Source organism: Anguilla rostrata, chromosome 6, assembly GCF_018555375.3.
Source record: "Anguilla rostrata isolate EN2019 chromosome 6, ASM1855537v3, whole genome shotgun sequence".
Classification (NCBI taxonomy): Eukaryota; Metazoa; Chordata; class Actinopteri; order Anguilliformes; family Anguillidae; genus Anguilla; species Anguilla rostrata.
This window is the reverse complement of record NC_057938.1, coordinates 50,655,594-50,683,589: the sequence shown is the minus strand read 5'-3', so window position 1 is coordinate 50,683,589 and position 27,996 is coordinate 50,655,594. Positions and strand designations below refer to the sequence as shown.

The 27,996-nt window shown below is 41.0% G+C and overlaps 1 protein-coding gene across 1 annotated transcript; it reads left to right on the top strand.

Annotated features, from left to right (window-relative positions):
• Positions 1-584: 584 nt before the first annotated feature.
• On the top strand, positions 585-13,577 carry scara3 (scavenger receptor class A, member 3). Its single transcript, XM_064340391.1, has 7 exons — positions 585-1,151; positions 6,632-6,667; positions 7,107-7,151; positions 8,168-8,287; positions 9,825-9,905; positions 10,305-11,348; positions 11,445-13,577. The coding sequence occupies exons 1-7, from the start codon at positions 1,145-1,147 to the stop codon at positions 11,879-11,881; spliced, it is 1,770 nt and encodes a 589-aa protein (XP_064196461.1). The 5' UTR covers positions 585-1,144; the 3' UTR covers positions 11,882-13,577.
• The last annotated feature ends 14,419 nt before the right edge of the window (positions 13,578-27,996 follow it).

The following is a 27,996-nucleotide window of genomic DNA, read 5'->3' as shown; positions in this document are numbered from 1 at the left end:
TACAATATGTAAGGTCGGTTATAACATGCATGGTTATTCAAAAATATTTTTAAAAATCGGAGATAAGAGTTATGAATTTGTCTGAAAACTTGTGATAGCCTACTTTATCGTAAGCAAATAATTCTGCATGTACTGTAAATGTCTGTAAGCGAGTAGCCAAAAGTAGGCCTAGCTATTAGCGAGTAATAGCCTACTGCAATTAAGTAGGCCCTACTAATCTCGCAATGCTTTAAAATATCCAACCTACCTAATCTACTGGTTAATGGCACTCAATCAATTGGAAGCTACTGTTCTGTGTCCCTCTGGTCTGATCTTTAATGCAATAATGAATAATAAACGAATTAAAAATAGCTAAATAAATCGGTACATTAACAGCAATCGCGAGGTAGGGTTAAACGACTGGCGCTCAGCAAATCGCCGTTGTATAAGCTACTGTTGTATTATTTTGGATTGCAGATATCACAGAAGCTAAAGGTGTTCTTCCCGTCGAATGGATTTGGACATTTGTTAGCAATTAGCGACAGTCAAAGTGCTGACTTGCTACAACACCCGTTCGCCCCCTCCCTATTTCCCTCCCTCTCTCTCTCTCTCTGCCTCTCTTGTCCATGTCGTGTTTCCCCCCTGGCTGCACATGGTTACTGTCCAAGGTATCATTTTCCTCGTGCTGTATATGGGAGAGGCAGAATGGACAGTTTGCCCATTACAGTGGGAAAGTAGTATGTAGCCCGGTTGCGGATGTGTGTGTGTGTTTTTGTTTTGCAGTCGAAGTTTATGCACGCTGAAGATCAAGTCGGGGTTCGCTGCTGAAAGTGCCCGTGGGCTTTGAGGAATGCATATTCACAGAGAGACGGACACAAGACCGAGAGCAATTAGTGGGTAACTTTTTGAAAATATGTTTTTTTTGTAAACGCAAACTTGGGAGTCAGTTGCCTGAACATTATAAACATCCCGCAAGCGAGAACCCATGCTTATGGACGTGCGTGTTCACTGTAAGCTACACCAGATGAATCGGATGCTAAACAACTGTCCTGTTACATTTGGTGTTGGGACTTTTACTTCAGTCAAGAAGATATTTTGAAGGAGGACTCCTCTGTTCATCCTAGGTATATTTTACGTCTGAAAAAAGTTGTTTTGAAGTCACATCATGAAAGGTAAGGCTATTGTCTTTTGGTTGACTTTGTACATTATCTAGAATCCAAGTGATACATTTGACTGAAAACTCCTCTTTTGCCACGAGAGGAAATGTATATGATCTACAGAACATGAGGGTGCACATGCACATAAACGTGCAGACAGCTCCCTTTTAAAAGTGTACCACTGAGAATCCAGGAAAAACGTTGGTCTATTGATTTTGGACATGAGACATCCTGTACTTTAATATGAAAACTTCCTGGTTAAGAATGTCAGTTACACAAAGCATACATTTGCTTTGGGTTACCTTAAATTAGATTATAGGTATCACATCAAATGGATAGAATTAAATCCTGTAATTTAATGAACATTGAATGACTTATAGGTACAGAAACATTAATCGACCCCCAGGGAACAAACTAGTCTGCAGCGACATGTGGCACTAGCTGCAGCAGTTGTTGTTGCAAAATGTTAAAGTATTTATGCGGAACAGTCACAGGTATGGGGTCCCTTCATTCCTGAGTAAAAATCAACTGTTTTTAAGCTTGAAAGTGTTTCCTAAAGACTTCTTTTTTTCAGGGAAACCCCAATACACTCCTAGAGTATAAAGTAAAGGAACTAGGTTGACTTCATTGTTATAAGCAGCAGGTGTGTGGCTGAGATACAGTAGTGTACTGTAAAATCACAGGCAGAGACCAGTTTGATGACATCCAATTCATTTGTGTCAAATAAAAACATCAGAGGTACATACAGTATAGATCACAAATTGGTTAAGTGTCTTTACAGGACCAGCGAGTACAAATAGATTACCATTTGTGTAATTTTGTCTTCCCGAGAATGCAAGGAAATCACAAAATGAACATCACTTTAAAAAAAGGATAGCAAGAAGAGTAAGTCAGACATTATGGTCAACAAAACAAATCAGACATGTTTTTATGACTCTAACCAGGAGGTGCTTAGGTTGCATTGCATGTGACAGTAAGAGGGTTGCGAATGGTTTATTTCACGTCGAAACTCTGGTTTCACCACAGAACCACACCATAGGAAGGCCTAAAATGAGTACTTTATAGCTTCAGAGTAAGGAAGGCGTGATCAACACATTCCTTGGCTTGACACCACTTTGATTGGAACCGCACATTCCCGCATAAGTGTATTTAAAACAGTTGAACCTCAGCTGGAATTCAAGGCCGCTTGTCTTTATTACATACGGTTGGGGTTTCCTTTGGCTTTCGAATGTTCCAAATTTAATATATGCTTCAGACAGGGTTTTGCATTCTAATCTCAAATAACCTTGAGGATGAAGGCAGTCTACTTTATTACAAATGGAACACAGCCATTTTTTAAAGGATTGTTCTTGCCCTATGAATGAATGTCTTTGTTACTTATGGTTTGGATGTAATTTATTGTATTCCTATTTTTGTTATGTCTGTTTTACACTGGAATTAGACAGTGAATGGCCGTAGACAGTTTACACGTTATCCTGCCAAGGGAAAAAAATGATACGAAAACTGAAGTCGTCTTATAAATCCAGAAGCTATTAAGGGTCAACAAAAAAGATCAGGGAAAACCAAACAAATTCACGCAACATGTACTTCCTTCACAGCAGATTGGGGGTCAACAACAGCAAACATTAGACAAATACTGTGGATTTCCTCGAGTCGGAATATGAGGTTTTTGTCCTCTTGTTCAAATGTCATTCAGAGTTCAGACTCACAGTCTGTATTGCAGTGATCTGAGACTTCCTGCAGCCAAAACCTAAAATCTACCGCTCTCAGTACAACAATATTATTTGTTCACAATTCAGGCAGCAGTGTCTCTTGAGAACATCTCCTGTGTGATGGGTATGGGGGATGCCTGTGGAGTATTTTTGGCTGGACCGCAACAGCGGGGCCAGCCCTATAAACGCGAATGTCTGTGACTGAGTGATGAAGTTACACCATTGGTCGGCCGAGTTATGAAGTTACACCATTGGACGGCCGGATGAAGTGTGTTACACCATACCAAATTGGCCACAATTTTGCACACCCATACGCGGTCCAACCATATACTAGGTTTTGACCTGGTCTTGTTCCATCACAATGAGTTTTAGTGGAAAGCCGTTACCAGCTAGTTCTACCAAATGCAGAGCTTAACATTGCAATGGTCCATCACACTTCCCAGGCTCAGTTCAACACCTGTCTACCAAGGTTTCCCATGATTACCTCGATCCATCAGCTGAACATGGAGAAGGTGAACTTCCTGGAGCCTCTGCCATACTTCCTAAACGTTTCCATTAAAATGCCATCATTAGGGTTGGCTCAGGAGATTAATCAAGCAAACACTGAGACAGACTAACCATTGTCCAACATTTAGAAATCTCCAGCAGGAAAGTCGTCATACCGAGTGAATTAATTATAAATCCAACGTCAAACACAGTTTTCCTGCACAGTTTTCCTTGGCAAAAGAGGAAGTACAGGTCAGTCCGTGGTCTTGTCTTTGGTTGACTCGTATTCATAGAAGGCATTTTTGCTAAACTGACTACTCCAGAGTTGGTCCCATTTTCACTACACATTCTACAAAAATGTAGAAACCCCTGACTCCAAAACTGCATGCATTCATCAACTTTGTCTGCTACACTGAGGCTAGACTTTAGCGATGATTATCCCTTACCTTTCATTATTTCCAAAAGTGAAACTTATAAATTTGGCCAGCTCCTCTTACTGATAAAAAAAATGCTAATCAGCAGTTTTCCTTGTGGTGTTCACATATGGATGTAGTTACAATCATTTTCTGTGTTGAGTAGATCCTAAAGGTAGGCTGAAACACAATTGATGGTCTTTTGTGCTCAAATGAGCCATTTTAGCTGAGCTGTAGCTTTGTTTGGATGGGTGGCGGTGTACTGTCAAAACAGGAAGTGGACACAGATGGATATTATTGGCACTTTTCATTCTCAGTCAGATCTCCTTACGTTCTCAAACTTGCATGTTTGAGTCCTTTCACAGTTTGTGTTGCACAGTAAAAAAACACATCTGTCACTATTGTTACCCTTGCATGCTCTAAGTTTACGGTCTGGGTTTAAACATTTTCTGAGAATATTTACAGTGTGACACGAGATTTCAACACAAGGTCCCGGTTGGCTGAACTGGAATATGATGATGACTCGTGATTTTGTGAAGCTTACAGCTTACATAATGTATGAAAAATGGCATTATAATTTAATTCCACCTTGTTCTTTGCCAATTTGAAGACAAAAGCTCTGAAAGCTCACTGAAATAATCAAATGTATGTACATGATTTTACCACGGGGTGCCTTCCCAATAGATAAGTAAGATGAGAGATATACCACAGCTGTTTCCAGTAAGTGCTAAAGACCTCTATATCCCAAAACATGTGTGTTCTGTACCATGGTAGACTGTCAAAGGATTGCTTCCATTATTGCAATATGCAACAAAAGGTAGAGATAAGAGGATTCTTGGCACATAAAATGTTTGGTTTTGATAAAAGTCTCATTTTGAATAGTTTATCATGTTTAAGATTAAGGATGCAATTCAATCAGCTCTGTCCTTAACAATTAAAAGCAATAATTATTATTTTTATTCACAAAGCAATCACTAAAACTAACTCACCAAACTGAGTTTGCAAATGAAACATCTAATGCCCACATCTGTTTGATCTCTTCCACAGTTAAGGACAAATGTTGATTGAACACAGGCCTGTCTTTTTCATCCAGGGAGCCTTTTGCATTTTGAAAGATTGGGTTTGAAAATAGTATTGCAGTCATAATTGCATTTGAGCAGATGTGTAGATAAACCTGAAAGAAAATGCTTTTACTTTCAAATGCATTTGAAAAAAATTCCAGTTGAAAGACAGTCTTAGGTCCCCTTTGCATTGCCATGTTCAGACAGTTGTGTTGGCCTGGCAACAGTAATGTCAGTTTCCTGTCTGCCACGAGGGGCCTGTTTGAAGGCCAGACAGGAGGGTCCCCCTCCTCCTCTACCTCCCTAACAGTCTACGTCGAGCCAGGGTCCAGGCTCGGGCCTGCTGTTGCAAGCCACCTGCGTGTCTGGCTGGGAGAGTCAAATTCTGAGCAGCAGATCAGCTGCAGATGGAGTTTGTAGACTCGCATTCCAACACCTCATGCCTGGCCCCGTACTCTTTCAGACTGGCTTCTCGAGCCTGACTCTGCTCTCTCAGTGAGCGTGCATAAATATCCTCACCTCCGAGTTAAGAATATTGCTCTTTCCGGCTGCAATAACATACGCGAGCCCAGGTGGATTCGGTCGGAAAAGTAGAGGTATGTTGGAACATTTTATTGTAGTTAAGAGGAGAATTTGTTTCTATAAAGGAATTTTTTTTTTAGAGAGAGAAGGGCTTTGAGTCATCCTCCTTTGACCGTTGGTGATGCAGCTTCTTCTGAGTGAGCATATTCAAATGATGACAGTAAATGCAAAAAAGACCTGTGTGTTCGTGTGAGTACAAGCATGCTTGTGTCTACTCATGTGCTCGCATGTGTGTTTTATCATAAAAAAAAAACATTTTTATGATCACTTTTTGTGTGAATCAAGAAAATAATGTGGCAAGAAGATGTTTATTTTTAATAATGCACCAGTGTTGGGAACAATAAACAAGAGCATTAAAAGCCCTCAAAAAGAGGTCAAGGATCTTTGGAGCATGCATTGCATTTAGCAGCCTTTGGTTGATGTCATGGTCCGGTCCTGTCTTAACTATGCCAATGCAGAGAAATGAAAAAATTGACAGAGACATAATTTTTATTTCACAAAGCTAGCTGCTATTTGCCTCAGAGGCACATTGTAGCATAATACAGAAGTACAAGTAGGGACTTAACGAGTGATTACATCATGGAATCGGTAGAGTATTATGAAATGCTAAATGTTTATGGCACGGTACTTCTCTCAAGAAAGAAAGGCTCTTGATATAATTCCAGAATTCTTCACAAATAAGCTCATGAAAGCATTGATTGGGGTTAAAGTGGTCATTGTAAGAGCTGTTATTGTTGAACCCGTTCCAAGGTATAATCCAAATTTGATTCCCCCATGCCTCCGTGGAGCCAGTCTGCTAAGTGTTCCTCTGGACCTCCCGTCATAAAGAACTGGAACCAGTCGTGGGTGCCTTATAGCAGACTTGCGGCACCAGCCTCCAGAAATTCATATGCAGTTACCAAGGGACCATTTATCTGACTGCATACACATCCATTCCATTGGGCTCTTTCCAGGAAAAGGAGTAAAATATTATTCTCTGATCCTTGTAATTATGTCAATCTTAGAGCTGGGCCAAAAAAATGACTTCACACTTGAAAGACGTCTCCTGCATTGCATGCTTTGTGTCTCTTGGTTTGAGAGTAATGCATTTGCTGGGACAGGCAAGGTTATTGTATTTCAAGTCTCTTAGTGATTTATGATCTTGGTAATACAACTGGAGTGTTTCCCTAGCTGTGTATTTTATTCCATCACACTTGATTAATTTGTTCATTATGCAAATGTTTTCTGTTTCGTTTTTTCAGAGAACTTTTGTGGATATGAAAATCAGCTCTTTAAAGGTAGGAAAAGACTTACAGATTCTGCTTTTTGCTCTCATTGATGTGTAGACTGTTGGAGATGGTATTTCTAGATTTAAAATAAATATTATTCTCCTTTTGCTGATTATGTAACGCATCCTTTTCCCACGCTTTCTGCTCGTACGGACATGAGATTTGTTTGTGTGTTTAAGTGTGTTTGTATAGAGTTGTTCCAACAGTACTCCAGTTCTTGAGATAAACACCAGCATAGTTACAGATTCAGATTGCATTCGTAAAGTGAAACGTTGTTCTCTTTTGACCAGGTGTACCCTAGAGCCATAATTTACTCCTGCGCCAATGAAAGATATTGTAGAAGTGAGACACATATCTTATGTAACGGTATATTGCTAGGCATTACCATGGCTATATGATAAAGCAACTGCCTTCATTTTCTTATTCAGTTTCTCGCTTTGTTTTGCAGAGGAGGATCTTACAGGAGAAGAGGAAGAAATGCCCTCTTTTAGAGGTGAGGAAACATCTTTCAGGCTGGTCTATCTGGGCATTGCACAGTGTATTCATTCTCTTTTGAATGTATGGGTCCAGTTTTTGAACTGACTTAAAGCCTGTGGCCCAGAGCCTCCCAGTGAGCAAACCCAGAATCTAGACGTCTAGAGGGGTGTAAATCTATGTTGGGTGACATTTTGACATAAACAGACTGGGTTAACCTCAGTATAGCTCAGGCATTACCCGGGTATAGCCTGGCTACGTCCTAGTCGGCTGGAAGCTTTCACTTTTCAACCAAATGTAGCCGGGTTTTCACCTGAACGTCTAGACAGTGTTTCACCAAATTTTCTCTAAATATTCACAAAAATGTTCACTGGGCTGTTAAGATCTGGCAGTGCTCAACATTTGGAGCAGTTGTGCTTTAAATGAATACTAACCCCTACAAAACCGATTTCCCACAGTTCCCAGGAGCTCGGGTAGACATGGTCATGTTTTTCCAATTATGTATTTTGACCTTTGAGAAATTATACAGGTCCTAATAAAATACTTGTCTGCAAAGTAATAGCATTGGATGGCCTTCAAGGAAATAAGGACCAGACCCTTAAATATTATGTCTTCCGACAAGGCGTTTACGATCATCCTCTCGAATGCAACTATTCACATGAAATTTAGCATTTCTAAAACACAAAACTTGTCCTTTCTCTCTGTGTATGAAATGATTCAAAATTAGTGGAAAGAAATTGTGTGTATGTGGGGGACGGGGTCTGTGTCCGCCTGTCTTTAACTGTGAGCGTGTATGTGTGTTTGTATTCATGTGCATTTACCTTACTCACTGTAATTCGCTAGTTTGTCTTGGCAGCCACAAGCAAACATTACCCATGATACACAGCTGCACTTAACATTGGTGGATCACTCTGGATCAGAGATTCCATTCTCAGTAATGTACATTTGATAGTATCAGGATCCCAGCATGCATTTCTCTCACTGCTCTACTCCTCTGACCCCCGTGTGACAGAGAGGGCTGTGTTGTGTTCGCAGGAAGGACGCGGGGCGGCTGCGTTAAGTGCCAGCAGGCCCACTCCCTCCAGCTGGCCGTCAAAGTGCTCTACGGCTTTCTCGCCTTCCTTATCATAGCGGTCGCCATCCTGGCGTCATTAGGTGAGCCTCCTCTGCAGTGAACCTTCACACCACTCCGGCCTGTTTACGATGTGTTTCACGACTTCGCCTCTGCCAGACAATTTATGTCCCCCTTAGTAACATCTGTTGCACGCGGACCCACAGAGTACAACGCGATAACAATTCTGTATGCAGCAATTTAGGCTACGTGCAGTAGGAACACCTGCAAGAATCCAACAGTGAACTAAATCCAATGAAGGACAGAGGAATGAAAGGGAATGTTTTATGGGGTGTGGGGGGGGGGTTAGTCTGGGAAATCTTCTTGTTGTTGGAATCTTGCCCTACAGTTCTGGAGGTGCAAATTTACACCTCTTAATTTTGGTTCAAGTAAAACATGTGGGAAAAAATTACTACCAGGACTCCCGGGTTTAGGACTAGGTGTGACACAGGGGCCCAGTGCGGTGCCAGGAAGTTGGCCAAAAGGTAGTATATATGAAACCTTCCAGGCCACCTTTGATGCCGTATCTTTCAAATCAGTATGGTATCTTTGCTTGACTTAGTGTGATCCACTGAAATACAGTAGCTCTGCTGGTGGATGAGCACTTTACATGCTAAGCCTTAGAGGTACTTCATTCGCAACGAAGCGGTTAGCACGATCACTTTGCACGTTTATCCTGAGAAGTACTTAATTCACAAAGAGGTGGTTAGCAGAAAGCACAAGTTATTTGCTTAGTCTTACCAGATGAATTTGTGAGCGCATATAACCAGTGAGAACATTTCACTTTTGTTCCACTGTTTTAGAGAAATAAATCCATGCTGAAGACAGGTCTGAACTCAGCATTTATTCAAGGTTTAATATCCTAGTTCTGCAGACCCTTTGGGTTTTATTGCCAGACCAGGGACCCAGTTTCTGTTTTGTCAGTGCACAAAGCAGCGATATTGGGGCAAAACAAAACAAAAACGAACCAGCACAAACCATAAATTGTGGAATTCTGAAATATTTGGTTGGTCACAAAGCACGCCTCCCAAAAAAGTGGATTGAGTGGTCTCATAAATATTTGGTTTGCTGAAATTTCCATGTCATTTCACACATCTGTTTTACATTCTCCAAAAAAATTCCCCAAAAATGTCCCGTTATATAACAATCAGGTTTAAGATAAATATTACATGAGATAGATTCAAGCTAGCTTCTAGTTATCTCAAGCAGCTTTTACACTAAACAGAATACATGTTATTGACTTTTATGAGCATTGTGGTCAGTACACCTCATAGTGTACTGCTGTGATTTCATGGTGTACCATGAGTTGAAATCAGTGTACCTTCATAACTGTAGGTGCTAGGTTGCACGTACCTATGGAATTATTCTTATCAAGGACAGCTGGCCTACAAAGACACGTGAAAGCCTGCCTTATCCATTATGACATAGACTCAGTCTGTTGTGTCACACATGCATTCAGGGCCACATTAATATTGTCTACCCATGTCTTCAGAAATTAAATCATTGCCCGGAAAATCATGTATGACAAATCAGGTCTGACACCGCAGTCACTTACATGAACCTCTCTGTTTTTTTTTTCAGTATTTAGAAAGGTTGACTACTTATCAGAAGAGGAAACATTTTATCACAAAAAGATCATCAAGGTCCAGGAAAGTATACAAGGTAGTAGAATAATTTGTCATATTACATACGCACTCTATATGTCTTTGAGTACAACAGAACATGTACAGCTAGTAAAACAAGCCTTAAAGTAATGAAAAGTTCAATATTAATCAGTGGCAAAAAAGCTGTTTTTTTGCTCTCCCCAAGTGTAATGTGGCTGCTAGACTATCAGGTGCAGAGTAAAATAAAAATGGAAAAATGTTATTCATAGTTCATGACCTCACGGACGCATCCTCTTGGATGTCCTGAGTGTGAAATATTTCACATGACATCACTTTGTCTTTAACAGTGAATAGCTGCTTGGATCTTTTTTCCCTCTGAAATACTTATGCGACTGGATACTCTGGGGCAGGTTTCTGACTGAGTATGTTCTGGCTAATTTTGTTGTCCGCCTTGTAGATCTGAGTTCTACAAGCAACTGCTCTGACTGTTTCGATATCACCAACTTGGGGGAGGAAATCACCAGGCTGAAAAAAGAGTTTGAAGAAATTCAAAAAATGATTCTGGGTCAAGAGCAGGCATTGCACCAAGCCTCCGAAACACAGCAGGGTCTACGCGCCTCCAGCAGCCGAATGACACGGGACATTCAGACTTCTTCCATGGCCATTATGCTGATCAATCAATCCTTGGAGAGATATTTAGACCAAGTAAATGGCTGGAAGGTAGTCATCACCGAATCCGACGAGGCCATGAAGTCTGTTGTTCAAGATCAGTACGACCTGAAAGCTACCGTCCAAACGGTCAACACCACCGTGGCCCTCAATGCAGTATGGATGGACACGCTTCAGAGGAAGGCAGATGAAGAAACTATGGTTCTGCAAAAAATTACAACGGACTGGCAGAGCTACAGCAAGGTGCTGGGATCTCTAAAGTCCAACTCGAGCATCACCAGTCAAGCCGTCAGAAGTATCCAAAGTGGCATTTCCGCCACACACCAGAGAATCAGCATGAGCTCTGAGATGGTGCACGATCTCACCCTGCAGGTCATGAGCTTGCAGATGCAGCTTGACAACGTGACCTCCTTCATGGACGAGCACGAAGAGAACATGCACGACCTCAGGTACCACTCCAAGTACTACGAGAACAGGACGGGCGAAAGATTTGTGACGCTGGAGGCCAGGATGAACTCTCTCGAGCTGGAGATCGACACCATCTCCTCCAGCATCAATGCCACGGTCAACCACGTGCAGAGCATGTACAAGTACATCAACATAGAGAGCTCCTCCTGCCAGTCCCGCCTGGGAAGCCACACGGAGGACCTGTACGGCCTCAACAGCACAGCCGTGCTGCTCCTACACCTCGCCGAGAACCTTCGGCAGCAGTACATGCTGCTTAGCATGCGGGTGGACGTTGACGTGAGGAACATCTCCATGGTCATGGAGGAAATGAAGCTGGTGGACACTCACCATGCTCAGCTCATTCAGAACTTCACCATTTTGAAAGGTAACTGATTAAAGGTTTCCATGCTGCACACAAGTGCATTTTGTTCAGACTTTAAACTTGTACTCACTGTAAGTCTCTTTCTTACTTCTTATGCAGGTGCTCCTGGGCCTCCGGGTCAAAAAGGAAACAGGGGAGAAAGTGGAGCCAAGGGACCTGTTGGCTTGACTGGAAGCAAAGGGGACCGAGGACTTTTGGGGACCCGCGGGACCCAAGGTGAAAAAGGTTTTATCGGTCCAAAGGGAGCTCCAGGCCCATCGGGACCCTCCGGGCCTAAAGGCAGCGTGGGCCTTAGAGGAGCCAAGGGATCTTATGGGCAGCCAGGTCCTCGGGGGGAAAAAGGTCAGAAAGGTGATATGGGAGTTTTGGGTAAGGATGGATTGCCTGGCCCCGAAGGGCCAGTGGGAATACAGGGACAGCCAGGACTCCCAGGAATACCCGGACTACCTGGACTCAGAGGAATTCCTGGCCTAGTTGGCCCACCTGGTCCTCCTGGTCCTCCAGGGCTCCCAGGGGAGTCACCTCCAAACCCTTGAACTGGACCACATCTCCCTTGTCAGAAGCCACAAGGAGCTAGCATTCGCCTTGCGTGATGCCCTGCATCCTCATTCTTGCACCAGGGAGAATCGTGGTTGTTTGTAGTGTGGAATATCGACTGGAAACATTCACATTCAATCTGTCACACTCACGCCACCTTGTCCTTAACCTTGTCCTTAACAGTTACTCGAACTGGTAACTCCTGACCCTGAGGTAGTAAATATGGCTTCCATTCAGAAGGTTCAAAGGAAAGAAAAAAATGATTTCTGTGTTGTATTTTCAACTGAAAGAATGTTCAGGACAAACATTGAGACTATCGGGTCATTTTGGGGAAGAAACTAAATGAACAAGAAACAGAGAAGATCGAATACACAAGGCAAGCCAGTTGCAACTTAACTAAAGCCATGCCTTATCCTAGCCACTGAATTGACCCCTGCTAGATGCTATGTAAATAAGTAATCTGTCACTGCAGTAAATCAAAGATTTGAAGAGGCCACGAAGCACATGCATGGGTGTTTTATAAAGGTTTCAGTTTACAGAAACATTGTGCACTTTTCAAAAATAAAGGAACCGATAAATATTGGTTTGTTTTTTTTATTGTTTGTAAGGATATCCTTTGACACATGACTTTGATGCCAATTTAGTGCCTATGACAGTGTGTTCTGTACCCCAGGGTATATATTCCATTTGATGTTTTACAAATGTTTCAGAGCAGGTACTCTGAATTAATGAACTAAATTAGGAAGCTATTTACATTTTGACCTCTGATGGCTCCAGTTGGATTCAAAGAGAAATGTATACCATGTGGCTCGAAACAGGATATCTGGTGTTTATGAAATGAATAAATAGTACTTTACAGGGTTTGGTACAAAAAGTACCGTGACTAATCTGTATTCAGTGACACAGAATAAACTTCTTAGGAATAATAACCATTTGTTAGCCAAATATACATTATAGTCAAATGTTGTTACTTTGGGGTTTGATTATTGTGTACTCCAATACCTGTCAAGTGTATATAATGTTTTCATGGTTGTTTTGTCTATATTTTCAATTCATTAGGGTCTCTTTATAAAACTTCTAAGAAGTGCATAGCTACAGTATGGGAACTCAGCCTCAGTCAAAATGTCAAAGGCCTCTTTGCAATCATTAATAAAAATCTTTTTGCACTTACTCAAGGATATTATACGATCGATCGTTATATTTTTTGCAACAAATCTAGGTGTCAATAAAATATATAACAAATACAAATAGGAATAAAACGCCAGAATGAAATGTGATGTGGATGTGTTTCTCTGTAAAGTGCAACTGGTTTGCATAATGTTCAATAAATTCAGTTATTCTCATGTCTGCATTGTACATCCATAAACAGATAATGATCTAGAATCCGTGCAAAGCACAAAAGTCTTTGGACCTCTGCATTGTTATCTATTAAGTAACTACTTTATGAATAAACTGAGGTTATAGTAAATACTTTATAAGAACATGAATCATGGCCAAGGAGCGAGGATCATGATCGGCAAATCTATAAACTGTATTGTGTGAAATCTTTTATATTTAAAAGAATTCTGGTTTTGATAGTTTTTTTTAACATAAATTGCAGCAGACAAACTACTTCATCCTGTGTAAATGTCAATGTGTCAATGTTAATGATTTAAATAAACATAAATAAAAATGCTGTATTATAGTTAAACATAATGTTAGTAATGTTATTCTGGATACAGTGGTAATTATGACTTGATTCCAAGTTCAATCGTTTGTTTTCCTAGCTGTATTTATTCCAGGTGCTTCACAAAATAGAAGATTACAGGAAATTGCTTGTCAGAAAAATTGCATTCTGTTAATTGAATGAATTAAAAGAGACCAATTTCCTAAAAGGAAAAAGGAGTGGAGCTTTGCTGTTCCAGGGGAATATGATGTTTTTTCACCATGGAGAGCTGGATTATGATTAATTGAAAACACTGAAAAACTGCAGCCTCTTTCCCCTGTGTTCAAGCTGTACGGGGTTATAATGAAACACAGATTTCTCTCTGTTTTGCTCATTTGTTATTTCATTTTACAGTGCATGCTTTTATAAATGCCTTCTGCCTCTTTCACTTTGTCATCTTGATGTATTTTAAAATGATATCAGTCAGCATTTAGGAATTTTAGATTTTTTTTTCTTTACATGAGCAGAAATATGTACAGATGCATAGAGCATATATAATTGCTTTAACTCCTGTCGTGTGTAACATTCTGGACAGCCATGGCTCCAGGTGCTTAACAGTGCCTTTTCGGGAACCAAGTAATGGATTTAGGCTATTTTTTACAAGTAGGACTATCGGTTGTCATGGATACAGCAGATGCTCCAATCTATCATGCATGAGCAACTGGCTTAGGCCTCTCAGTGACTGAAAGTGGGCTACAGAGGAGCACATCTACAACTGCAATGTCCTCAACCATGTCAAAGTTCAGGAAACAACCCAATATTAAATGTCTCTGTGCTCTGATGTGTGGCTCGTGTCTTTCCACAGTATTATGTCTTTCCACTAATGATGAAATCGCAGTTTAAGATGGAAGAAATCAGAAATGGTTGCTGTTCCAAAGATGAAAGATGAAAGCCTTTGTACTTGAAATACGAGAAGACGTGCTTGATTTCCATACCAAGACGTCTAACATTAAGACCTCCTTTCATGTAATAATGGCCTGTGTGGTGAAGAAAGCCGCAGAAAGATATTTGACCTCCAGCAGCTTTTTCAAACCACAGCCAAGGGAGTGCCAGCCAATACATCGCACAGCCATTCCCTGTGTGAACGTGATTCCAGTGCTTTTCACTTGAGACATCATTACCAATAGCGCACTGCGGCAGAGAGAACGGTCGTAGACAGACCGTATGGAGCCCGTAATACATGCTCTGATGTTTATTCAGATGAACATTATAATAATATGGGATACAAAGCCCTTCAAGTAGCCTTTTGTCTGGCTCTGCCACTTGTTTGTATTCAGTGTTTAGTCTGTCGTGAATTTCTTTGTGGCACCACTGGGCAACCAAAGAAATAAACTTTGAATTGCATGGACACTGATCCTCTAAACAAACAAAATTGTCAATAGAAGATATTGTACAGAGCAGGCACATGCCGGGGGGGGGGGGGGCTCAGGGGCAGGGGCAGGGGAATGCGTGGGTGGATGGATGCCTGAGCCCCTGCCTCTTTTGCCCCAAGTGCTCAATGTGCCCCATTGGTTTGATAAAATGTTGTTGCTGTCATTAATTTTCATTCATTCGTTTTCATAAAATATATTCTGTGCAATAAGTGGGTGTCGTAAAAACAGTTTTTCTATTTTTGTGTGCTCATTTCTCACTTTGAGCACCTTCCCCTCAAGAGGTTTCTGCATGACCCAATGCAAATGATTTCACAGGCATGTTACACATTTTAACGTGTGTCATGACAGACCAAAAATGTCCGTGGGAAATGGAAATGTCCAAAAAACAAAGATGTTTCCAGATGAACTGTGTTGTTACTAGGGTATTACTGATGCTATGGGTTATACTAGATTTACACACAGATACTGTTTTCAGAATGTGCATTGATGTCACATTGAATTAGTCAGGAATCTTTTAAAAATGAGGTGTTTTTGGTGTTAGATTTTTTGGTTTGTTTGTTTTTCAATCTTCAGATGACACTTTCTTGCACATCTTGGAGTTTAGCTCACTGTTACATTTATGTTGATTGTCTTATTCTTTATATGACTCTCCTGTTCTGACTCTCTCTCTCAAAAGCAATATGTTTTCATGTTTTCCCTTGGCATCTAGCGACTATTAAGTTCCACATGAAGAGCTCTGTCCTGAGGTAAATTCTTAGAAAATGTAAGCACATCGCACAGATCTGCAAAACAGAGGTCGGCCTGTTTTGAAGATGCTGACGTGTGGCAAGATTTTTTATTGAAGAAAAATGGATTAGACTTTGGATACTTTGAACTGAAACACGGCACACATGGTGTGTAAGCAGCCCTGCGGTTTGTTCAGTGGATTATGAATCAGAGTAATTTAAAAACGGACTTTTGTAGGGAACCTAATAAAATTTTGATTCATACTAAGATGTTGAGACAGTAAAGTCGAATAAAGTCAAATGACATTAAATAAGTCTTCGCAGATGGGACATGGCTTTTAATTAGAGTTTTTATATTGGAGCTTGTCTCTGCAATGCTATCATGTTTTCTCAGTTCATTAGTGCTTTTATTTCAAACTTCTATGGATTGAGCTTGACAAACGCAATGTAAGTTTTGGAGATGGATTTCAAGTTTACATATTTCTGTATGCCAGTGACCAAATGGCCGTCTATTGTATTATTATACAATCATTCTGACAACTTCACAGTAACTTGGTGGTCTGGTTGCCTGGGCTACATCCCATGGTCATTGCTGGCAATGAAAACAAGCATGTGGATCGTCACAGTCATTTAAGAACTCATGGCTGTTGCTTGCTTTAAGGAGGGAAAAAACCTGCAGTGAGGCACATGTCTGCAGCTGGCAGACATGTGCCTCAGGCCTTAAGACCTAATGCCACACAACGTCACGCTTCTTGGCTCACAGACATTTATGGGGCGCTAGCTGGTAGGTGAAGCTGTATAGATAATCATCTGGGCCAAGAAAAACACTGACTCCACAAGCAGGTGAACGTCGCTTGAATCCCGGGCTTTGACTGACTTTTCCTGTTATGTAATTCTGTGCCGCGTATTCTTTTCTAGGTGGAATTCCATTCCAGATGGAATGCACGTTTCCACCTATGACCTCTTTGACCTTTACAATATTAAAATTATTGACAAATAATGTGTAGCAGTAGGAAAGCCGAAAGAGTAAGGACGTTTTGGTTTTTAATTCACTGTGTATCCTGTGAACCCCTTCTTCAATTAGGCAACATGTAATTGCAGTGTTATTATAGCAATAATGACAGGTTTACTTACAGTGGCTCCCAGACGACACAGTTTACTTTATGGAAAGCTGTAAACAGCTTGTTTGGAAGGCATGCCAGAGGCACTGATGCACCAGAGTAAATAACAGGCCCAGATAAGTATAATGCTACAGCTGCTCTAAATATTATGCTACAGTAAGCAACTCACAATAAATTAAAATGTTTAAATAAACTTATAATTGAATGTTTTTATTCAATATATTTGTTTCTCGGGTTGGTACAGTATGGTGGTATTCTTTGGGCAGCTCTTTCTGCAGAACTTTTGGTTTCATGTAGTAAAATACTGCTGAGTTATCTGCTTTAAAAATAAGAAATAAAAAACTGCTAACCATTTGTTTTCTGTGCAGCTCAGCATATTGCCATGAGGCCAGAGAGGCAGACTGAATTTGAAGGTCATTTCCCAAGTGAAACTAGATATGGCTAGAATAATATCACACCTGCAGGATTTCTCCCAGTTGTAATAGGCAAGATCAGTTCAATACCAGCTCAAAAAATATGTTGTATTTCCGATTGACTCTGAAAATATATAAGTACAAGTAAAAATAAATAAACACATTTTCTAAAAATGATGTATACAAAAAGAGAAAGTACCTGACGGAAAGGAGCAAGTACCTGACGTACTTATTTTCGAGTTTCAAGCAAGAAATCTGTGAAGTGAGAGGGCGTTGTGTTTTCGCTCTCGTGAAAAACACAATGTTTGCCAGAATAAACTGCGCCAGATGTTCTGAAAGGAACTAACGCCAAGTTTTCGTTCTCCAGGTGGAATACATTTCATGTGCGTATTTTTTCACTCCCTCAGTTAATAAAACATCTGTTGTAAGGTAACACCCCGCCCCCCCTCCCAAAATGTCCACAATGTCATTGAAAATATGAGTACAAAAATGGAGACACGTTGTGGTGTTATGTTACGTGTAACATGGCTTTCATAACTGTCATGATCACATGTTAAGCATTAATTCATACTGTAGTTCAATGGGTCAAGGAGAAGAACAGGTTGTCTACCTGGAGCTGTTGCCCTTAGCTAAAATTTTGGCATGGATGTTACATACTGTACATTCGACTTGTTTGCATTAAGCTATGACTTGCGTAATTGGATTAGACTTGTCTATCTGACTTGTTTATCTTATTTAATGACCAATGGTGAAATTCACATTTTTATTTTGACTGCTTAAAGGGGTAGTTCACTCACTGGGGTAATTCACTTTTTCATATTTTTTCAGTTTCAATGTACGTTTTTTTTCACTGACCTGATTTGGATTGTTTTTTGTGTGCGATGAAGGGTATTTTAAATACTTACAGTAATGAGTGACTTACAGTGAATATATGCTTATAGAAAATCTCAAGTACCTCCAAAGAAGGTCGTATAGCGACATTGATTCCAGAGGCTACACATATAGCAGATTAATATTATAGCATTTGATATTTGATATGATGTGTCAGGTGAAAGCAAACAATCTGCCCTGGCTTCCTTCTCACTACAGTGGAACTTAAGAACAGAAACTAGTCAGTGGATCTTCCAGTGATGGAAACCAATCTTAGAGGTACATTGAGTTTCCTTACAAGGCAGGAAAGGAACATCACTATTCATTATCTTTTGTGGACTTTTCCAAATCAATTGAGCAATAGAAGCTGAGAATATCTCCATGTTCTCTTTAAAGAGTATATTCTTACATTTCCTATAATGAGGTTTAATTCTTTTAAATAAGAGCAATGAATAGTTTTTTTTCTCCAGGAGAACTGATGGAAAGATATATACCATTTATACATCATTTCATATATTTTTGGGTTCATATCTAAGAAGTTCATATCTGTGTAATGTTTGACTTTGCAGGGGAAGAGGTATACAAGGACAGGAATTTTCTTTGGCAGTAGTGTCCAATATTTGTCCAATTTGTCCATTAGGTTACATGTTGTCCATTATGATAAATGTATCACAAAAATAAACTAACAGTCAAATGCAAATCTTTTCATCACAAACACATTGCCAAGTTCTGCAATTACTAACTCACTAAACTGCTATATTAGAAGAAAAGTTCTAATGCTTGAGTTTACTCGCAAGTCAAAGTTAAGGTCAAATGACTGATGAATACAGACCAGTGTTTATTGGAAAATATTAGTTGAAAAAGCAAATGATGATGTGCTGTGCAAAAAAAGCTTGGCTTGAAAACTAAAAACAGGAAAACCGGCCTAATAAAGCCTGATGAAACTTTTAGGCTGTATTCAGCAACAAGGCTAAGTAATAACATGCTAATTTACCATGAAAAATGTGACAGAGGCTATGACACATAACATTCATTTGGATACTTGGACTACATAAAGTTTTAGTGCACCTTGGTTTTAAAATGGATGGCTGGGGCCTGCCCTAGGTGACTATATGATTAATGATTGTACATACCCTCTTGAATAAACATTGTTGGCAGCTGCTTTATTTGTTAAACCGTAACATTGGGACAGGGGGAGGGAAGGGGGCAGATGCTGCACATGTAGGCCTAAGGGGTAACGCACAGGGCACAGGAAGAGGACTATGACAAGATAATACACACACACACAGACACATACACTGACACACACGTACGCACACACACACACATTCACTGGCACACACACACACGTGCGCACAAACACACACACACACAAACACATACAGACATGCAAGTGTGCATGCACAGACACATACACACACACATGCACACACACACACAAACACACACATGCACACACTCATACATATCTGCATACACGCACACAAAATCACACACATATTGCACATGCAATGGGGACCTTCATACCGCTGTTGGATAGTAAAAGGCCTCCAACTGGGAGCAAGATGTTGGAAGCATGCATGTGAAAATTTGAGCGAAAGGAAATGTGCTCGAAAGGGCATGGCTCACTATTGGCGGAAATATGTATTGGAATATTGTATTGGAATGTTGACTGCTTTTTGTTCAGTTAAGGTTTCCAATAAATGTCTCACATCTACACTTGAGATTTAGTGTAAAAATGTTATTTTGAGTTCATAACATAGTACTTTATAGTGAATTACTCACAATTCTCACTCCCTGTAATCTCATGGTGACTACAGAGAAAAGAGCATCTCAGCCTACGAAGCAAATATAGTGAATGTAAAATTGCACAACTTCTCAGAATTCTTGAATGACACTACATGGTAATGCAAGAAACAGAAAGGATTCACCCGATTCAGAAACAACCATCCTTAAGCCCACAGTCATATCAGACCCTTTGAGAACCTTTTGAAAGCTGACTGTGAATTTACAGCCTCTCTCTGGACCACATCAATCGACCCAGTCATGTAGGTCAAGTGTCACGCCAGTTTTTCATAAACTGACATTTACCCTTTTTAGCACAGCCTCTCCGAGATCTTTAAGCTATGATGAGTCGGTTTTATTGGTTCTTTTCCAAACAAAAACACAGATGCAGAAGCATTTTACCACCTCGAACATCGTTTCACAAGCACTGACCTCGCGCACAGTCCTCATTTTAAAGTTTTCTCGAGGTCTCCCGGGTGATCTAAAATACATCTGCCGCTTGCATTTACCGCACAGTACCGACATTTTCTACACATTCATTTAAAGCCATAATGAAATGCACAAATTCAAACGCAATTAAATATTTTATCTTTCTCTTTTTCTTTGAAGAGCAGAAAACAACATTTCATTATTCTAAGTAAAAACATGTGCAGTGAGGATTGAGGCTCTTCTCCAAGCAGCTCAGATCAATTTACAACTTCTGGCAATCCTAAACCCGCAGCTTCAGTTTGTTGTTTTTCATTTCATTTCTGGGACATGGGCCTTGATGCTATTCTAATTTGGCAACAATGATTACCACACAAAGGAGAAATAGTTTGGCAACGGTTATTTCAAAAAGATAATCAAAAACATAATGTAAGCAAGCACATTTGATCAAAATAAAATAAAAAATGTTTTCTGTGGAGTTAAACATGTATCGCTACTCTGATGAAATAATACCCCTGAAAACGGTTACTTGGCTAATTGCCACGGAAATGTAATTAACACTGTACAAAAAGTACATATTGGCAACAGGATTACCAAACCTTTACCTTCTAGATAAAGGGAACAATATGTTAAGCATATGGCAACAGGCTGTATATCTAACAAATGTTAAATGTATTACATCATTTAACCACAAATAATACAATTATTTACATTTCATCCATTCACATTTTCATTACTTTGCTATTTTAAATTTTTACAGGGCACGGCATATATACTGAAACTAAAATATTATTAACACATTGCAATATTTTTAAACATAATTGTTGCCACTTTAAGATATTGGAATTTTTTAAATACACTGTTGTGAAAGTTACTTATCATCACGTTTTCAGAAAAGCCCACATATTGACAGTATATTCTGCAAGAAGTACAAGACATATCCCATAGGGACAATACATAGATGCAGCCAGTGTGGACTACAGCCAGGGTGGTGGAAAAGTCTTTGAAAACACAAATAGTTTAGTAGACAGAGATACAGGGTACTGAAAGGTTCAGATTTTGAGTTGACTAAATCATGTCATGTTGGCTCTCAATGTAAAACAAGTTCTCATGTGTTTTTTTAAATATTATTTTTATGCATTTAATCTTCTGCTGACATTTTGGAAAGTAAAACTTGCTTCCATAACACATGTTCGAAAAATGGGTGTAAGCAGAATCATGATGAAGGATATGAAAGGATATTAAAGGTTATGAAATGACCCCAGTTAGTTTCCATTGATCCAGTCAGTGGGCTGGCTTCGGGTAAAGTTCTTTGTTTTCTGGGGGTTATGCAACCAGAACGCCCCCCCCCCCAAGGATGGAAGTACATCTCCTGTACAGTTGTAATACCACATTAGCCTCCCTCTCTTTCCCCCTCCCTAGGCACTTTTTGATGGCAGGAATGTATAACCAGGCCCTGGGGCTCCTTGACCTCTGAGCTATGTTGATGACTATGTGCCTGCACAGTGGGTAAGCAGCCATGCACCTACTCGGTGGTCAGAAAGGTCCTAAAAGGTGACGTATCTGTGGGGCTGCCACATACCACTGCTTCCAAGTGGGACTTAGCTGTGGTTTTGGTGTCCACAGCAGGAATTGGAGATACAAGATACAATATAAAAAACAACCCGAAAAAAATAATATAGTCTGACGTAAGATGAATACCATTCACTGTTGGTAATAATGTTTTTAAAAGTCAGGGGAGATGTAACTGTCAAATGTTCACAAATATTTCTCAAGGGAGACATACTGGTCCATCCTCAATGGACTGTTCATGGTTATGCTTGACACCACAAGAACTGCCTCAGTTTCTTGAAATTAAGAGAAGACATACGGTGTAGGGTGAAGATGGGGGTTTACGTGTGTGAACCACAGGCCAGAGGTGAGGTGTCTTACCTGTAGATGCTAGCCCAGTGCAGCCCTCAACATCCCTTGTGTTTTGGGGTGTTAGCCAGTCCTTTTTTTCCACAGCTATTTTGGCAAGATCAGTATTCATCACTACAGTGGGAGAGATGCAGAGTCCGAAAGGTATCGCACGGAACTGCCACATCCTCGAGATGCCTGTCAATGCTACACAGTAAAATCTCCAGTGTGTTAACTAACAGTCCAATAGGGAACACACCTACACTGAAAGAGTGAATTTAACACTAAACATGTTACTGTGTAGGTGAGATGTACTTCCCAATAACCACTGTGAAAATCAAAAAAGCTGAACCAGTGAGACCCAGAGATGCATTCCAGGGCTCCACTGATGAGCAGTATCTGGTAGTTATTAGTAGTTTGTTGAACCTGTGCCCTCAAAAAGTTCTCTAGGGGCTTATAAAAGTCTGCTCATGCAGCAATGTCATAAGATATTACAATAGCATAGCCATTAAATTTAATGTATGGGTTAGGCTTCTGCAGTTACATAAGCAAACTGGAAGCTGTAGGCAAGTAGTTTAATGAGAATGACTTTTTACTTTTTGCTGTTGTTAAGCGTACAATCACTGAGTAAAACAGATCAATAACATGGAAAGATTTGGGAAAAAAAAAAAAACCGGAGCCATTGTTTTTCAGCCATCCCAGCACAAAAAAATCGAATTCCACTGATGAGACTAGGTGCCCGTTACATTATCTGTTGAACGAACTTTGAACCCATCCTTGACAGCTATCCTAAAGCACGGGGGCTTTACGATTTTATCCAAGGAATAATTATCCCGTCATTTCTGATGGTCTGGGATTGGCCCGCCGTGGCCTGCGAAACACAGGGGTGGCCGTTACATTTCCACAGCTGCGCGCCCCTATAGCCCACCGGCGGCTTTCGGGAGCCCCTCCCTCAGCAATTAGGGAAGAATGGGGCGCGGGAGAGAGCGAGCGGAGGGGCCCGCGTTCTGCTGAGTTCATCATCTGCGGTCGCCTGCGAGCAGAAAGCGGGGAGGGACAGGACATGACTGGCGCGCGGAGCTAACGCAGACCAGATGGGGCTGGAGAGCTGGGAAAGGGTCACGAGATGTTAAGACAGCTGCGGGTTCTCCTTGGACGATTACGGGCGGTGGAAAACTTCATATTATTGTTGTAAAATAAAAAATAAAAAACGTTCTGAAAACAAGCCTTTGCCCAAAAAATCCTGAGAGCAGGAACAAGAGGTAGAAGGAGTGGTCGTGGTTTAAGTGGTGGTTTCAGATTTGAAGCTCAGCATAAATACAAGGGGGCCTCCCAGAACACAGGACTCGCGAAATGACATTGATATTAATTCATTCATACCTTTGCTATTCTAAGAAGAATATGATTAGTAATGAGCTTTTTGGCCTATTTCCAGCATATAACACATACATAATGAACAGCTCATTTTTTACTGTGGGTGTTGCTGCATGATGCCTGACTATTTTGACATTAATGCTTAGAGTCCAACAGCGTGCTATAGATAGAAGGGATTGAAGCAGGCCTGGGACTGAGTCCAGCGCCTCATGTGGTACTGGAGAAAACAGATAATCCAGGAAATGTGCCTGGAACTCATTCTGGTTGTGCAATACAAGATAAAAACCATCTCCCAAAAATATAATATAGTATGACATAAGATGAATACCCTTCACTGTTGATAATAACATTTTTAATAGTCAGGGAAGATGTAACTGTCCAATGTTCACAAATATTTCTCAAGAGAGATAATACTGATCTGTCCTCAATGGACTTCTCATGGTCAGACTTGGCACCACAAGAATTGTGTCTCAATTTCATGCAATTGAGAGAAGTGATGTGTACTAAAAGGAACCACATAAATGTTTGGACAATATGGATCATGAGAATATAAAATACACTTGATCAGGTTGAGTATATGTATTCAAGGATGCCATATCAGTTGTTTCCTTACAGCAAATTATAGCGTGTCAGCTGAATCTAAAAATTATACGTTATAATTGAAAAAATTGATATTATTAAAGCCTTTGCATGCATTATGGAAAATTACATTTTAAATTATTGCAAACTGTGCTGTGACTTGTTTGTCATTTTATCTGGTATTGCATGGCATTATTGTCCTACATTTGGTGTTGTTCTGAGGATTTTTAAGAAAACTATTCAGTCCAGACTCCAGATGTTACAAACACGCACCATTTAAAGAATACAATACCATTCTTGGGACTTTCCATAAACTTTTGGAAAACAACTGTAAAGAGCAGGACAAAAAAACAGCTTGAAGGCATGAAGCAGTAGTGGTGCAAATCAAGATTAATGCTGTTTTCTGCATGTGGCCCTTCGTCTAGATCATTCAAATCTGACTCATTCGACCCCAAACTGTGGTCTAAACCACGTCTCAGAGGTCAGCCTACCAATAAGTCTTCAGCACTGCACTGTCATTGGATAAACGCAAGCTTTCCATTTTCTTTCTGTTTATGGAAGCCAAAGTGGAAATTAATGTTAAAGATCAATTATCCTTTACAAATGCACTTATTCTATTATAATGCAGCACTTATTCTATTCTATTATAATCATGGAGTGAGTTTCCATCAAAAATCTTCTGTCCTAAAGTTTTTTTTTTCTTTTTTTCCTACAAATCTGTAAAAACACACAAACATGTAGAGGATTAAGATGGAGTTCAATACGCTGTATGACAACATCTGGTCTTGAGGATCATGTCATGAAGCCTTCCATTATAAAGAGAACGTCCTACATCACAAAGAGGAGTTTAGACAACTCACTGCAAAGTTCCTCATTCGGGAAGTCAAGTATAATAAGGACAGAAAAACACTGGATGAAACGAAAACAAAAAAATCCGCTTTCCACGTTATAAAAATTATTTCCAGATAGGATAGATCCAAACGGATCCTCTCCAAATCTGACATCCCCAGTAATATTTCTGCAGCTGTTCCTTGGTGGAAGGTCCCTCCCTTTTCTCCCCTTAATTGCAGTCTGTTTCCCAGGTCACTGAGTCAAACATCCAAAGGCGCACTTTCACGTGTTTGCATTGCTGTGGCATGTAACAGATTTACTCTTTGGGGAGATTCTGGCATTTTGTGGGCAGGGCCTAGTTTTTTTAGCATCTGGTTTACTCCAGGGATACCTTGTAAAACAACAATGTCCATCTGGTAACTTAACATTGAGTAATGGTTAATTCGATTTAATATGATATCCTACTTTTTTAAAAATTGGAACTTGCTTGTCTTCTAACTATTCCACTTGGCTTCATGCAGATCCAAAAAGTATAGCTCCACTGCTGAAAGGATGTCAAAAGTGGGTTGTTTATGGGAGGACAGGCTGACCTTGGACCAGTGGAGGGCATTGTGTTGTTGTAGAGTGGAAAGAGGAAATTTTGTGTAAAGTGTGTCTGATGTGCCATATGGTCACACGAGGAGCAACATGAGGAGTGTGAATGGGACGTCAGGTCTGCATGAAAGAATAAATCAGTTTCAGACCATCAGCTATGACATATAAAATGGTGTGACCTCCTTAGTTTTCACTTCTGCTGACTTTAATGCATATTCAGTTTCACTGAAATACTGTTATAATTATTATACTTAATTATTTCTGTATGGATTTTGGAATTTCAGTGTGTACACTGTTGCAGTGATTCAATGAATGAACAAGAATGAGGGAATTAGCAAATGGACTGACTGAATGAATGAATGAATGAATGAATGAAAGATTTCATCATGGCTCCAGAGGTTTAAAAGAGGTGCAATTTCATCATGATTTTGTCTCATTTCTAACCAAAGGCCGTGGCACACTCAGTCTCGGGACCACAAACATGTGCGATGGTCATGCCGATGACCCATTTAAAGTACACGCTGGGCCTGCTTCTGGCCCTGCTTTCGGTCGTAACGTTCGCTTTGCCGACGGTTTTCATGCCAGGGTGAATCAGCAGAAGAGAGGGGAGCTGCCGGTAAATCCACAGAACGCTCTGCTGGTAATTGGACCCCGGAGGCTGACTCATGTGTTATGAAACCTGACGCCCGAGAGATCGAGCCGCACTGAGCTTTAACCCTATCGGGGCACGATGAGCCCTGGTGCGTGTCGCTAATTCAATTATGCTCATTATGGCGGAAATACAGCAGAAGTTGGATGTGAACTGCCACACAAAGAAACAAAGAAGAATATTTCTGCACATAAATATTTTGCATTATACTGCTTCAAGCGTTTGTTTCTTCCCCAAATACACTCACAATCATTCTAAAGACAAAACTGAAGAACACACTGTCATTTGACCCATTTTAATCAAATTCATAGATTACTTCATTTCATAATTACCAGTAGAACTACGGAGCGTGTACGTCAGTCTGCAAACACACACACGATATATATTTACAGTATGAATGTATAACTATGCATAGAGTATGAAATGACAGTATCTGGCATGCCAACATTGCAAGCTAAACTCCCCACATGAGAAGCCACTAATTTGCCATTTCAGAACCCCACAGAGTCCCCCAGCGGAAAGACACACACAACCCACCTGCGAGCTAACTTCATTGTCATCGCTACGACGACCCTGTCTCTAACCTTTGCACCCCGGTCAGCTGTTTATACACATTTTCCGCGGAGCGATGTACTCCGCTACAGGGCCGGGGGGCGAGGGAGGCGGCACAGGAAATATTCAATCAGCCCCATGTGCGAGCCACATTCCCTCGCGTCAGATTCAAACGCGTCCAAAGACAGCACCCCCCCCCCCCCCACTCCCAGGCCTCCATTTTATGGGCTTGTTTGCTTTTGTTGGAGCCTCCAGCAGGCCTAGCCGAGGAGGGAGGACCTGGGCTCGGGCTGCACATCCTCTCTGTTTGCGGGGCGGACCGGGGGCTCGCACCGCCAGCCCTCCGGGGGCCACTCTGTCTGTGTGTGGTCGTCGCCGGCGCCAGCCAACCACAGGCCTGCTTTACGGTCACCGCTGGATAGCACATAGCCAAATGAGGCCTCCATTGGGACTCAAGTACACATCTAGGGAAACTTTTCTGGTCCCCATGTATAGTTTAAACTGCATGCCAGGGCTTTGTATTGTCCAGCATGGCATGGGGCTGTCTTGGCATCGCTTGGGTTACACAGCAAGGGCTTTCTTTTTTTGTCACCCCTGCAAGGCGGACAATGCATACACAGGCAGAGCGCCAGCCATTTTGTTTTCAGAGGAAGGCCAAAAGGATAATATTTGAGTCGCGCCCCTCCGCGCACCGCGAGGTCCACCTGGTCTCCTTCACACACGCGCCGGCCCCGTTCGTTTGACGAGACACGCGAGGAACTAATGTGGTGATAAAATAAACTACACATCCAAAAAAAAGAAACAAAGCTTTCTCATATTACAAGTGTAGCAGAACATTAGCTTTTCTTTCGGGTTCAGGCGCTAGCTTGTTGCCTCATAAATTCTGAGAGCAAATAAGAATCGGTTACATTTTTAAACCCCCCCCCCCCCAGTAAACTTCCTGTATATAATTGTATCGAAGTCTAGCTTTCCACTGTGTGTCTCCCATTTTCCAGGCAGGGTCTGGGACGGAGCTAGGTTTGAGCGCTCGCTCTGAAGCCCTGCCAGGACCTCTGCGTTGGTCCAGGCGAAGAGGATGACTGAGTGTTTCCTATAAACACAAACCCGGCTTGTCCACACGAGAAAGGGCCATCGTAGGTGACAGGGGGAGCTCATACTTTCCACCCAGGCCTCGGCTGCTCTGGCAGCACGGCGACGCTTCCCACCGCAAAAAGAACC